The sequence below is a fragment of the Mastigoproctus giganteus genome, chromosome 14 (assembly GCF_048544385.1).
Source record: "Mastigoproctus giganteus isolate SK-2022 chromosome 14, ASM4854438v1, whole genome shotgun sequence".
Lineage (NCBI taxonomy): Eukaryota > Metazoa > Arthropoda > Arachnida > Uropygi > Thelyphonidae > Mastigoproctus > Mastigoproctus giganteus.
This window is the reverse complement of record NC_143588.1, coordinates 31,041,642-31,056,614: the sequence shown is the minus strand read 5'-3', so window position 1 is coordinate 31,056,614 and position 14,973 is coordinate 31,041,642. Positions and strand designations below refer to the sequence as shown.

Below are 14,973 nucleotides of genomic sequence, written 5' to 3'. Positions count from 1 at the left end.
CTTCAATTCCTTCAACTGAACCATAGTAATGTAGTCGTTTTTTCGATACGTGGTTAACGTTTTATTGTATTGATTGACCAAATTGGTAAACAGTGCCGGATCTACTTCACGATAAGTGGAGGTATCTGACACAACTGAATCTAACTTATTAATATAATCATGTTTATCTAGTATTACCACTGTATCTCCTTTATCTGCCCTCTGCATGATAATGTCGTTATTACCCCGAAGTTCTCGTAAAGCTGAACTGTCATGTGTATTCAATTTAGGAAGTCACGTTTCTTTTATGTTATTCACTACTTGGTTAACTTGTTGAATAAATACATCTTTTTCTGGAACATTACGAAGTCCAAATTCAATATCAATTACGCATTGTTTTTTAGGCAGTTTACGAGGTGGTAAATTATAATTTAGTCCTTTGGATAAAAGTGAAATCTGGTCCTGCGATAGTGTACACGAGGAAAGATTTGTAACCTGTTGATATGTCGGTTCGTTGGATACTGGGTGAGGGGGTGTTCGTGAACTAGCTGACATTCTGTGGTAGTACGTTGTGTGTCTGTGGGGGGGGGGGGATGTCACCCAACTCATATGAACTTGGCCGCAAGCCCGCGACAATGTGTTAGAATTCGCATGAACGTGTCTTGAACTATCCGATAATGTTTGCAACTTATTAACGTGTCTGTTTTTTTTATTTCTGAGGCCTGTGCTTCCCGTTGCAAATCTATGGAGGTCTTCAATACAGACCAATTGTTTTGATTTTTTAACTTATCGCGAAGCTTCCTAACCTGGGAAAGGTATTTTTGTTTATTCGAATGTCGAGATTTTAAGGCAAGCTTAACAATATTACGCGATGTCGCCAATGTTAGTTGTTTTATGCCTGAAATTTTTGATTTAAATTCACCCTGGCACCCTGGAACGATGTTGTTTTGAAGGCAATATTTTAGGAAAGAAATATGGTAACTTTGGGCCGAGTACCTTAGTGTAGATTTAATGTAATTTTGCATCACGCCATTCAAAAAATCTCCCATAATTGTGTGTATCGATTGTATACTACTGGAGAGACAGGAAGTGAATGAAATAGTCAATAAGAGTTTAAAAATTAATTAGATAGTATGAATCACAGGTTCATTAAGCACAGGCTTTCGAAATAAAAAAACAGACACGTTAATAAGTTGCAAACATTATCGGATAGTTCAAGACACGTTCATGCGAATTCTAACACATTGTCGCGGGCTTGCGGCCAAGTTCATATGAGTTGGGTGACATCCCCCCCCACAGACACACAACGTACTACCACAGAATGTCAGCTAGTTCACGAACACCCCCTCACCCAGTATCCAACGAACCGACATATCAACAGGTTACAAATCTTTCCTCGTGTACACTATCGCAGGACCAGATTTCACTTTTATCCAAAGGACTAAATTATAATTTACCACCTCGTAAACTGCCTAAAAAACAATGCGTAATTGATATTGAATTTGGACTTCGTAATGTTCCAGAAAAAGATGTATTTATTCAACAAGTTAACCAAGTAGTGAATAACATAAAAGAAACGTGACTTCCTAAATTGAATACACATGACAGTTCAGCTTTACGAGAACTTCGGGGTAATAACGACATTATCATGCAGAGGGCAGATAAAGGAGATACAGTGGTAATACTAGATAAACATGATTATATTAATAAGTTAGATTCAGTTGTGTCAGATACCTCCACTTATCGTGAAGTAGATCCGGCACTGTTTACCAATTTGGTCAATCAATACAATAAAATGTTAACCACGTATCGAAAAAACGACTACATTACTATGGTTCAGTTGAAGGAATTGAAGTCCAGAACGTATAATATTCCTGCACTTTTCGGTCAGGTAAAATTACACAAGACTGGATTTCCTATTCGACCTATTGTTTCCTACAGGAACTCGGCATTTTCATCCTTAGCCACACATGTATATAACATTATAAAACCCTTTAGACAGGTAATACAATTTGGGATTAAGAACTACGATACATTATTTAATAATCTTAAAGACTAGACTCGGCGACAATGACAATTTATTGTCACTAGATGTTACCTCATTATATACGAATGTAAACGTTGAATACACATTAGATATTATTTGGGATATGTTAAATAAAAACTCGACACCGATTAATTATACGAAGCTACCAATTAAGGAAATTTTTCACTTAATTAAACTGATTGATTTTTTTTTTTTTTTTTTTGATTTGGTAGTTGTTGGCACATAGGCTTCTGTGGCCATATTGCACCTCCCAAGGTTTTTGCAGTACTTTGATCCAAGCCAGAGGCGGGAATCGAACCCGCGACCTTTGGGTTGCCGGGCAGGTACTTTACCCACTCGGCTAGCTCGGTCGGCTTTAATTAAACTGTTAGTTGAGGCTAACTACATCACCTTTCGAGACAAGGTATACAAACAAATTTTTGGATTACCAATGGGTTTGAGCTTGAGTGGCTTAATGTCAGAGATCTACCTCTCTCAACGAATAATATGGGAGGTATTTAGACGATTTTCTAGTTATTACCGATGGTAGTACTATCCAAGACATTTTACATTCGTTTAATAATATTCATTCTAGACTCAAATTTACATTGGAAAGGGAGGATACGGATACAAAGTCATTAAACTTTCTAAATTTCACGCTTACCTGGGACTCAAATAAAATACAATTTAGCATCTATCGAAAACCTACAAACACCGGTATGCTTCTACATTATGATAGCTATCACCCGTTCACCTACAAAAGATCGATTATCTTTAATCATTTTTCTAAATGCCTATAAATATTCAACGACGGAATCTGCTTTAAACTCAGAAATACAAATATTAACTAGCAGATTCTTAAACAGGGTTATTTCATTACCACAATAAACCGAATTAGGATACAGGCTAAGGATAGGATACAAAATACTACACGGATCAACAATAGTAATATCAAAAAATACTTTATTTCTGTCCCATATGTTGAACAGTGGCACAAACAGCTTAACAGATTCTTTGAAGATACCGAATTTAAAATTTTAGCTAGGCCAATACGGAAGTTACACATTATACTGAACAATCGCTCGGTTCTTTCCGCGTTCGCAACACAAATTAATGATCTGGTATACAACATTTCTTGTGGTGATTGTGACTCGTCTTACCAAGGTTCGACGCGATTTTCTCTTAATATTCGGTAAATCAACATGAAGCCTCGGTTCGTGCTTCTCGTTCAGCAGCATCAGAATTAGCCTTTCATGCCATTAACGAAAAACATACTTTTTTATTTAACGAGGCCAAAATACTTAACGTTCAACGTAATTATACGTGACTATTAATTGCAGAAACCATTGAAATTAAATTACACGAGAATTCTGTTAATGTTCGGCGGCCATATTTGATCTCCGATGCGTGGACCTTTACGAGCATATAGAAGACAAATAATCACTATTTAAGTTTCAGGTTTAACACGATTCGGTAATTTTCATTCCTGTGATCACGACATACAGTCGAAAAGCGTTGTCAGCTTCAGGAAGGAAAATCGTTTTGAATATTTTCGTTAGATTCTTTTAATTGCGTTAATTTGATTTTTAATTGTTTTAAATTGATTTGAATTGTGTTAAATTGATTATTTAATTATTTATAATTTACTCTAATGTACCGGGGTAAGTTGTCGATTTTTTCGTTTTTTTCGTTTTAAATTCTGGAGGGTTACATACGGAAGTGTTCTATGTACTATACTGATATATATATATATTTATTAAGTACTACAGTATAAGGAATGCCTGAAAGTAATTTCAGAAGTGAAAAACTCCAAAATGCCTAAACTCCAGATGTTTTAAAAATGAAGACAGCACGGCTGCCAACTTCTGACTTTCAAAAAGAAGATGGAGTAATTATAAGGAAGAAAACAGGAGATTTTTTAAAGAAGAGGGCTTTTAAAGTCCACACACTGCACTAGAGATTAAATTCCACTGATAACATACACATTTTATATTAAAATACGAACATATGATTGTTTACCAGTACCGTATGCTTTCAAACATTAACTGTTGGATATTCTGCCGACTTCAGAAAAGTAGAATCAAAGTTCTGTTTATAATATTGGCCCTGCTTACACTTTTTCAGTCAAGAGCATTTCCAAAGCTTCGCTAGAATGAGAAGACCTGAGAACTCAGTTTTTGTTTTACTTCACCTGGCTGAATGTTCTCTCATTCAGCCAGGTGAAGGAATTGTTGAAATGCAAACATGAGTTGGGATAATTTGTCATATTTCAAGTTTCCTTCAGTTATATGACCAAGAACCACATTATATCAATTCTTTCTCCTTTCATAATAACTTCTAGCAAATACATCAGAAATGATATTGAAAAAAATCTATTGCTTTACTATTTCTTTATCTTCAATGTTACCTGTCCACAAAAAAATTCAAATCTGAAAATAATGCAGTGCCAAATGATTAAATCTGTGCTATCTCCACTCTTATAAGAACATGATTTTTTTAATTGGAAACTTATGCACCATGTAGCAATAAAATACTTCCTCACTAAACAAAATAACGAATCCTTTTCTAGTAACCTTGGCAGAAGAAATGACTATGATAAAGCCAGAATCATCCTTCTAGTTTTGTCTGCTGTGGTAATCAACTTCCAAAATGGAAGTGAAAGATTTAAACACTGTTGGTTTTTAAATTTGTAACATTCTTCTTCAACCCAAATGTTGGCATAACATTTAAAAGAAACAAGTAAATAGCTTTATTCAAGCCAGAAGAGGAGAACATAAACAGACCTTCTGCACAAGTGAGGATAGCAAGAAGCCACCTTTATTTTCAATGTATTATAAACACAACTGTGAAAAATACATTTTTTATACTAAAAACATATTGTTAATTAATTTTTTAAAATAAAACTGCCCTCAAAACGCACTTAACACTAAACTCCCCTCCGAAACACTTTACACATACTTTTCATTACATATTTTTTAATAACCTAGAATTATCAGCTTGCTTGGCCTGTTCAAGAATGCTTTCATTTTTTGCAATTCAGAAGTTATTTTTCTCGAGTTCATCAATTTGTCTTCTTTCAAAACTTTTGGATCATGAACATAAGTCAGTGCTCCTCACTAGTGATAACTTGCTGTACTTTTCAATTTGGTAACTGAAAATTGCTCATATGGATTTTTTAACCTCTTTAACTCTTGACTGGGCACGTTAAAAGCATAACATTAACTGGCACAATGGACTTTTCCATCACTGTTATGCTTTGTAATAAATGCATGAAATAATTCAAAACTGTTAATTTTTTAAAATAAACTCTCCCTTCAGAAGCACTTTTACACAAACACTTTTGATAACACATTTTCTAAGAACTGGATTTGAGAATTATCTTCGTTGTTAGCAAGCAAAACTTGAAAGAAACAATCAAAAAACACAAACAGTTACTACAATCATAAACCTCTGATGCTAGCAAGCATTTCCAATTGCCGGCTTCATATCAGTTACACTAGTGCTCATCTTTCGTTGGATGCTACAGCATACAATAAAAATGAGTAAACTGATGTACAAGATACATCAGTTTACAAGAACTGGCTTTGTGAAGCCTAACAAAAAACTTTCCTTCTATTATTTTTTATGGTCAAACTTCTTCAACAACAAAAGAATGATACATATCGAAAGTCAAACCAATAATTCAGGAATGCTAAAGTTCACAATGATGTCATTTTAAGATATTTTTTATTTTCAAAAATGAGTTTCTGAGGTGGCCTCATTTTTTTAAAAAATTTATTTATTGTGGGATGCAGTCAATTTAAAATGCTGTTTTACTTCACCTTCAGCATGGGCCATATAAAAATTATTCTCGGGCCTTATCTGGCCTGCAGGCCATAGATTGGACATCAGTGATTTTAAACAACATTTTGGGGGAAGGGAAATAAGTAAAAATGTGGCACCATTGCATTTTTTACCTTTTTCTTTTGTATCATGTTTTAATGTTTATTTGGTATATAAGACACCACAATTTTAGGGCAACTTTTTGTCAGATAAAAGGTGTGTGGTATACACCGGAAAATATGGTATTCAGTATTCTATATAAAACTAATACAATTTCCACTATAAAAATCACCTTTTAGAGGGATAAATAGCTTAGTTACATAGTGAACATTTAAACTCTCGAGATCTAGGACTGAAACAACAAAAACAGTATGTTATTGGGTTCACATTACGATATTTTCATGATACAATGGTGTCTCTGGAACAAATTAATATCATAAAGTGGGCGTCCATTGTACTTGGATTTGAGGAATGTTTTCAATACTCTTGCACATAAGACTTCTGTACACATTAGAGCAGGGTGGCATTAAGGGCGAGTTACTGTTATAGATAAAGGGATGGTTGAGTGGAAGAAGGCAGTAGTCATTAATGGACACTGCTCTTCGTGGATTCTCATCAATCTTATTACCTTTCTCCTGTTCCAGGAGCTCTACATCTTTCTCGTACCAAGAGACTAAGTGAGGTGTCAGTTCTGCATATTGCAGCATCTGAACTGAGGTGTTTGAGACTTTGAATGGATTGAGCAAGCTCAATGCTGATGGGATTCTTCTTCTTGCTCAGATTACGCACCTGAGGAGGCATAAATTCAAATTGAGGAAAGACAGTTGTAGAATAGATGTGGAACTTTACCTTTAGCCAGCAGATGGTTGATTGCTGAAACAAACTTCCATCTATTGCTGTGGAAGCTGATAGCATAAAATAAATTCACAGAAGAACTGGACAAACTTTTGGAGGGGATGAATAGGTGAAATGGGGAGGGTTTTTTTTATTTTATTTGGCTGATGTTGTCTCTTGCTTTCTTGCATCATTTGCCACTACTAATACTAAAATACTATACTAAACTTTTTGTAACTAAGTATATTATGATGAAACAGAGGAGACAAATCAAATAAAAAAGGCAGATCTCCATTGCAAATCTGGAGATTTGGCAGATATTAGCATTAGCAGAGGCATATGATGCAAGAAAGCAAGCTTATACAGCATCACCCAAAAAAAAAAAAAGTTCTGAATTGAATTTATTTAAACTGTCAACTTCTACAACAGATGAAGGTTTGTTCTAACAATCAACCACCTACTGGCTAAAGGCAAATTTCTGCACATTTATTCTACAACTATCTTACCTCAATTTGAATTTATGTCCCCTCGGGTGATTAATCTCTGCAAGAGGAAGAATCCCATGCTCAAACCATTCAAGGCCTTATACACCACAATCAGATAACCTCACAGGTGCCTAGTCCCAGACACTGTAATTTGCAGAACTTAAGCCTTTCTTCATAAGAGCAACCCTTTGTTCCATTCACTAATCTTGTTGCCATTCTGTATACTCGTTCCAGCAGCGCTACATCCTTCCTAAAATGAAGCCTCCAGACCTGAATATATTGTACTCAAGGTGTGGCCTGACCATGCCTTATACAAGGGGATATCACCTGCCTCTTCCTGCTAAAAAAATTATTCCTGCATAGTACTGACAAGACACTGAGTCACACTTGCAGTCTGTCTGCACTGCTCAGAAAACTACATATCTGACACCACAATTACTCCCAGGTCCTTTTCATTCTCTACTACCCTGAGTGTAGTACCACACATTTGATATTTTACTCTGGGGTTAATGCTACTCATACAGTAGTCTTCCATTTGTTAATGTTAAACTTCATTTATCAGCTCTCGGCCCATCTGCTGAACTTTTCTAGATCCTGTTGCAGTAGCATAGTGTCATTAACACCTGTGCCAACCTTCGTATCGTCTGCAAACTTGAACATTAAGCCTGATATACCTTCACCAATATTATTAATAAATATAGAAAACAACGCTGAATCCAATACTGAACCCTGGGAGACTCCACTGATAACATTAGTCCATGAAGAGCAATGTCCATTAATTACCACTTTTTCTTCTCATACTCAACCATCCCTTTATCCATAGCAGCAATTTGCCCTTAATGCCATACTGCTCCAATTTGTACAATGGTCTTCGACGTGCAACAGCATCAAAAGTTTTCCTAAGATCCAAGTATACGATATCAAAATTATTCTTTGCATCTGGTTCCTTTGTGACCACATCATAGTAGCCAATCAAATTGGTCAGACAAGACTTGCCCTTAGAATCCCATGCTGTGTCCAAACTATAACTGAAGTCTTGTCTAGATCCTGCAGTGCTTCTTTAATGAGTGCCTCCATTAATTTTCCCAGAACAGAAGTTAAACTAACAGGTCTGTAATTATTTGCATCACCCTTTGATTCTCCTTAAATTGGGGTCACATTTACACAGCTCCAGTCCATGGGGACCTCGCCTGAGTCCAAGGAAGCTTTCATAATTATGGCTAAGGGTTTGCTTACTTCCTTTGCTGCCTCCTTTAATATAACTGGATAGATCCTATCCACCCCAGGTGCCTTTCTTATGTTTATCTTCAACAATTTCTCTTCCACTTTGCTCTCGGTTATTACAAAACCATTTAGCTCACTACCAGAGTTTAATACACCTCTCACATTCTCCTTGAATAACTCCTCATTTGTAAATGTAGTTGCAAAATACTCATTCAGTTTGTCAAATACCTGAACAGGATCATCAACAGTTGAACCATCAATATCAAGTGGACCAATCTGATTCATCTCCTTCCTTTTAGAGTTTACATAAGTAAAGCACTCTTTGCTGTTTTTCTTTTCATCCTTTGCCAAAGATTTCTCGTAATCTGCCTTTGCCTGCCTAACCTTCTTTGTGACTTCATTACAGGCTAGCTTATATCTGCCATAGGCATCTGTGTCACCTGTTAATTTATGTATCCCATGCATATATTCTCTGTCACGTGTCTCATTAGTTATCTGACATCCATTTAGGCCTAAACTTTGAACTATATTTCTTAGTTGGTATGAAAAGCCAAGATTAATTCTCTGAATGCTTCCCATTTAGAATTGGCTGTTGGCAACATCATCAGTTGATCCCACTGTATAGAATTTAAAAACTGGTGAGATTGCCGTAGTCACCTTTATGAAAGCAAAAACCTTTCCCTTTTACCCCTGATGGTAGTTACATCTTTAAGTAAATCCCACATCAGCATACTGTGATCACCGCCACCTAGTGGTTCCTTTATCTAGATTCTTAATGCATAAAGAATGAGACAATATAGTGCACCTTCTGTCACCACATAAAGTTATTACAAGCTGAAATGGTATAAATTTCGAGAAAGAATATAAAGTCTGTTTAATGAAGTGATGATGGAAGTTGTATATCATATATAAAAATACAAATGGAAAAACCTCGAAGAAGTGGAATAATAAATTTAACTGAATATACCATTTCTTTAGATACAAGTCAAAATAGTGTGTGAAAGAAGCTCAGAGTGTTTCCCTAACCATTAAATCCATCAAGTGGCTGAATTAAGTGGTCATAGAGAATTGAATGGCTCCTAACAAATCAGGTGGTGATTTTTTAAGAGTCAATCAATTCTGTTGTGAATTTTCTTACCACGATAAACCAGTAAAGAAACACATTCCTCACCAGCAAAGCACTCAAAGTTATAGAAATTAATGAAAAATGCACAGACACAAATACAAACAGTGCTTTTAGTGAGAATAAAGTATATAATTATTCTACTTCACACTTCCTATATTAAAGGTAGCCATGTAATTACTAAAATATAAATTGACTAAATGATAGTAAAATTTGTAAGAAAGAAGAACCAAAAGATGTAAAATTTTGAAATATGATAAAATATAACAGATGAAAATAACTAACAAGAAGGGAAAAAAAAAAAAAAAAAAAGTGTGGAAAATAATGAAATCTGAAACACTGAGGGCACAATTATATGCAATCTTCAAAAATACAAGACCATACTAGACTGGGAAAAAACCTGAACAATGACATCATGTGCACAGGTTAACAGAATGACAGTTTGAAGAAATTTGTATATAAAATAAAAATAAAAAAGAAATAAAGAATAATAAGATCAGGTTTAATTTTTTTGTTTGGTTGGTATTGGCAAGAATTTTATGTCTCCTGTCTTATGGTTTATTCTCATAATTCAGGTCCACCTTCTCCATAGTCAGTTGTGTTCACCATTATTTTAAATTGAAGTAACTGGTTTATACTGTCTCACTGTCATTTTGGATTCTGAAATTTCTTCCAGTCATTTTTCATACTTTACTTTATATATAACAGACTTATTTTATTTCCTTAAAATTGGTATTACTGTTGCCAAACTGCAAGTTGATAAACAAGAGGACACATGCTTTTGGTTTCTTTTTCCCCCATTTGGTCAGCACAGGCAAGAACTTTGCACATTAGTCACAAAATGTTGAGTTGTTGGGCCATTTGAATGGTACCATATTTGTTAATTTATAAGTGCACTTTTTTTTACTTATAAATACCTTAAAAAATCTCCCTGTATCTTAGAAGCGGAGGATATTTGTTTGTTTTTTTTGGAGCATTAGCAACTAAGGCCATATTGCTCCGGGAATATGCGGTGGTCATTCCCTGACCTTTCCGCATCCTCCATATTTGGTGGTGACAGGCTCGAACCCCGGTCTAATCAAGAAGCGTGTGCTACGCACTGTTGCTCCTTCCCACCTAGCTATGGAGGCGCGCATCTTAGAAGCTGAAAGTGGCAACACAGCACATGTGCAAAACCGAGAGTTAACGTATAATAGTTAACAGATAGTTAATTACTATATTTTAGTACACTTTTCAGTAATTACCAGGCTGTTGTTGGAATAAAAAGTGAATTTCAGTTATACATTTAAGCACTAAATCAATGGCAGGTGCATCAAGAAGGCAAAATTAATTACTGAATTTAAGCTAAATGTAGTACAATATGCCAAAGAACACTGCAGCAGAATGAAATTTCGGACCACCACCCACTGAGATGATTTGTCAATGGAGGAAGCACAAGAAGCTGATAAAACAAAGCAAAACTTGTGTAGTTGGATAATGGAACTTCAAGACGTGGGTACTGCAGTGAGTACTAAAATGATAACAGCAGAAGCACAGAAACGAGCAGCTGATATTGGGATACATGACTTTAAAGGAATTGAATCTTGGTGTTATCACTTCATGAAAAGAAATGGGTTAAGTTTACGCACGAGAACTAGAATAACCCAGAGAATGCCTGCTGAGTACGAACAGAAAATATCGGATTTCCATAAATTTGTCCTTAATGCTAGAAAACGAAGCAACTATGAACTTAGCCAAATCAGGAATATGGATGAAATTCCATTGACTTTTGATGTGCCATCCAATAAAACTGTAAATCTCAAGGGCAAAAATCTATAACTATTAAAACCACTAAACATGAAAAGACACGCTACACCGCAGTTTTTACTTGTTGTGCTGATGGGAACCAAACTTCTGCCAATATAAATTTTTAAACGTTACCAAAAGATAAACTGCCAAATGGAATTCACATACTTATACAACTGAAGGGATGGAGAATGTATCAAGGAGTGGTTTGTAAAAGTTTGGTCCAAGCATACTGGTGGACTACTACGTAAAAATGCACTACTAGTACGGGATCAGTTTAGAGCATATAGGACTGAAAACATCAAGCAACTGGCTGTGTTCATCATTGAAATGATGAACACAGAACTGGTGGTAATTCCAGGTGGCTTAACTTCTCAGTTACAGACCATTAGATGTCAGCATCAATAAGCCAGCCATTCAAGAATAACATGTGGGAGCAATGGATGATAGAGGGGAACCATGATACAACACCTATGGGAAGGATGAAAGATCCATCAATAGCACAAGTGTGTGAATGGGTGCTGAAGTCATAGCATGACATTAAGACTGAAATTGTGGTAAAGTCTTTTAAAAAATGTAGTATAAATAATGCAATGGATGGCACTGAAGTTGAATAATAAATGCTAAAATAATAAGAGTAATAATCCTATACCTTTATTGGTTTTTGGGTTTTATTTTTATAGAATTTTAAATTTCCATTGTACAAAGTTCAATAGCAAAGCTTAATTATGCGGTACTCACCTTAGATGATCTGCAGTGGTTACTTGAGGAGGGTTGGAAGAATAATTTTGGGGTTTAAATAATTTAGAGTTTACATGGGTTAATCAGTAAGGATACGGGATTAAATTAAAACGGAATTAAAATGGAATTAAAATATGAGCAAGGAAGTAGAAGTGCACGACTCCGTCCTTAGTTGTCATTGAAGAATTAATTGCATTAAGAACTCTAAAATATGTGAAAACCGGTTTTTTATATTTTGTAAACTAAATTATCTAAACCCCAAAATTATTATTCCAACCCTCCTCAAGTAACCACTGCAGATCATCTAAGGTGAGTACCGCATAATTAAGCTTTGCTATTGAACTTAGTCCAATTACAGCGGTATTTAAGATATTCTATAACTTATATAATTTCCATTGTATTAACAATACATTTTTTTCAAAATGTATTTTTTTTTTTCTTAAATTTACCGTTCCAAAATTAGAGTGCATCTTCCATGCCACAGCATCTTATAAGCCAACAAATATGGTAAGTTAAGGTAGAAGGGTGAAGTTTTTCCAATAACCAATTACTATGCCTGTTGTTGGGTTTTAGGTGCATTAGGAACTTAGGGCATATTGTGCATTATGCCCTAAGTTCCTGATGTACAAGTGTGTTTATGCATGTTGTGTGGACTAAAAAACATGAATTAACTCATGGCTGATCCTTTCGGTTGAATCTACTAGCTGACTGGTTCTGGGCAAGCCATCCCAGGATCTTCCTTTCAGAATTTCAGCAGGCTGAAGACCATGGCAAGCAATTCTTATGGCCTTAGCCTGGTACCCAAGCTGTGAGATTTGGATCTTAGTTACAGTAATCTGGAAGACCAGCTTCATCACTGGGATGTTCCTTCATCACGTACAGGTGCTCACATTGAGGGGGTTTGTTAAGGTGACTGTATGTAATGAGGACATTGCTATTTCAATAATTATGATCTGCCTTTATATGAAAGTAATCAATAAATACAATTCTGCACAATTTTAAAGAACAGTAACATGCTACTCATTTTTTAACTTTCATATTTCCATTTACATTCATTATTTTATTTTTTACACTGCTATGAATAATAAAAGATTTTAATGGCTGAAAATTTGCTATTAATATTTCACTTTCTGCCCCTTTAAGTAAGTACTACTCAAGAATATTTATATATAATTATTTCCTCATTACTTACCTCCACTGAGACACCTACAGCATACCTCCCAGAGCACAAGACCCAGTGCATAAATATCCACACGGCGATAAGATTCAAATATCAGATTATTTAATGTCTCATCCAACAGCTCAGGAGCCATATAACGTTTGGTGCCTACTCTATAATTCTGTCCAATGTTCATTTCACCCGTTGTCTGTGTATGGGTCACGGCTAATCCAAAGTCAGCTATGGCACATGTTCCATTATCTTTTACGAGTATATTTTTAGTCTATATTATAACATTAAAAAGCAAAAAGAAAAATAAGATAAATGGCTGTTAAGTAGTAATCAATCACTATATATTTTGCTTATTGAAGGGAAATTTCAATATAATGAATCTGTAAGGGTGAAGAAAATATATTTGTTATAATGAAATTTTACTACAGTTAAATACAGAAAAAAAAGAAAAAAGCTATATCAACAAATATGTTGCATATTTCAAAATATGTTGTAACAAAACTTACTCGTTAAATGCAATTTTATATTTTTTAATGAAAAATTCAAAAATTTGTGTTTTATACTGGTTATTTTCAATGAACCAAAACTTTTGTTAACTGCCTGGAAAAAAAAAAACAAAAACATTATAAACATGAAACTACAGTTTATTCCATTTCCAAAATTATAAAACTATAATAAGTGCAACCATCGGATGATACAATGTACACATGCACTTCTCACAGAAAATTGTAAATAAACATAATTTCAATGGTACTTAATCTACCAATACATTTCACTAAATATGTGACTACATAAGCAACCCCTGTCACTTCTAAAATTACTCCAGTAAGATTTTAGGAAAGCAGACATATCAAAAAACAATCCTGAACAGGCAGGGTGTCACCGACATTCTCTCAGATATGATAGACAAGCTGTACTTGCTACCTGAGAGTCTAAAACGCTGATGGAACTGATATTTGGGTGACATTCAAGTCAAGTGGACCCAATTTCGGCAAAGTCCTGACGGTCTCTGACAGCCATATCCTCTGCTTGCACCTTCACGATGGTGGGACTGTTAGTAATCCTGGGTATAACCTCCATGCACAAGCACATGGTGGGTGACCACCCAGGTGTAAACCAATCAACGTAAGCAGGGGTCGAGGTGTGGCACCCACACCGCATGGAGGAATGCTGCCCCTCTGTGTTACCAGGCGGTATTAAGTGGTAGATGACTCTTCTCATCATCTGGTGCAATACCACCACTTTGCTTATTGGAGGCTAGAAGTGGTGGAACCCATGTTTAGTCTCCAGAGCTAAGTTCCAGTCAACCCTCCCCCATCTCTTCCATCATGCAGTATGATTGATGACTTTTGAAGTTATGATGAACAATGTGGCGAGATCCAATCTTCCTTACATTTCAAGGGTACATCTCTAAATCGGTGTTTGCAGGCCGGCCACTAGTTAGTACACTGGACCGAACCTATTGGTAGCTCCCCAGGAGGCTTCCGAATCAGATAGTGTACAATCTTGCTACCTCTACTCTGCCAGATAGTGACTGGAGGGATTCCTAGTAGTGTGTATGTGGGGGACATTGTCGAGGCCACGTTATGTCAAGGATCTGGGTATATTCTTACCATGTTACGCCACATATCCAAAAATTTCATTACTTCTTACAGCATGTCCCACACACATTTTCTTACTATTGAATACACCATGAATTGCCAAATTAATAGAGTAAGCTTATCTGCGAAAAGATCTAAACCTCCTAAACACTTCCTAATCCATTTCACAAATATATGTGGTC

The 14,973-nt window shown here is 35.6% G+C and overlaps 1 protein-coding gene across 1 annotated transcript in view; it reads right to left on the bottom strand.

Moving 5' to 3' along the window:
- LOC150075048 (activin receptor type-1-like) overlaps window positions 1-14,973 on the bottom strand; it is a 134,758-nt gene that overhangs the window by 13,418 nt on the left and 106,367 nt on the right. Inside the window, exon 7 of the mRNA XM_090389085.1 lies at window positions 13,212-13,461. Coding sequence (XP_090245211.1) covers window positions 13,212-13,461 — 250 coding nt within the window. The remainder of the gene's footprint in view (window positions 1-13,211; window positions 13,462-14,973) is intronic.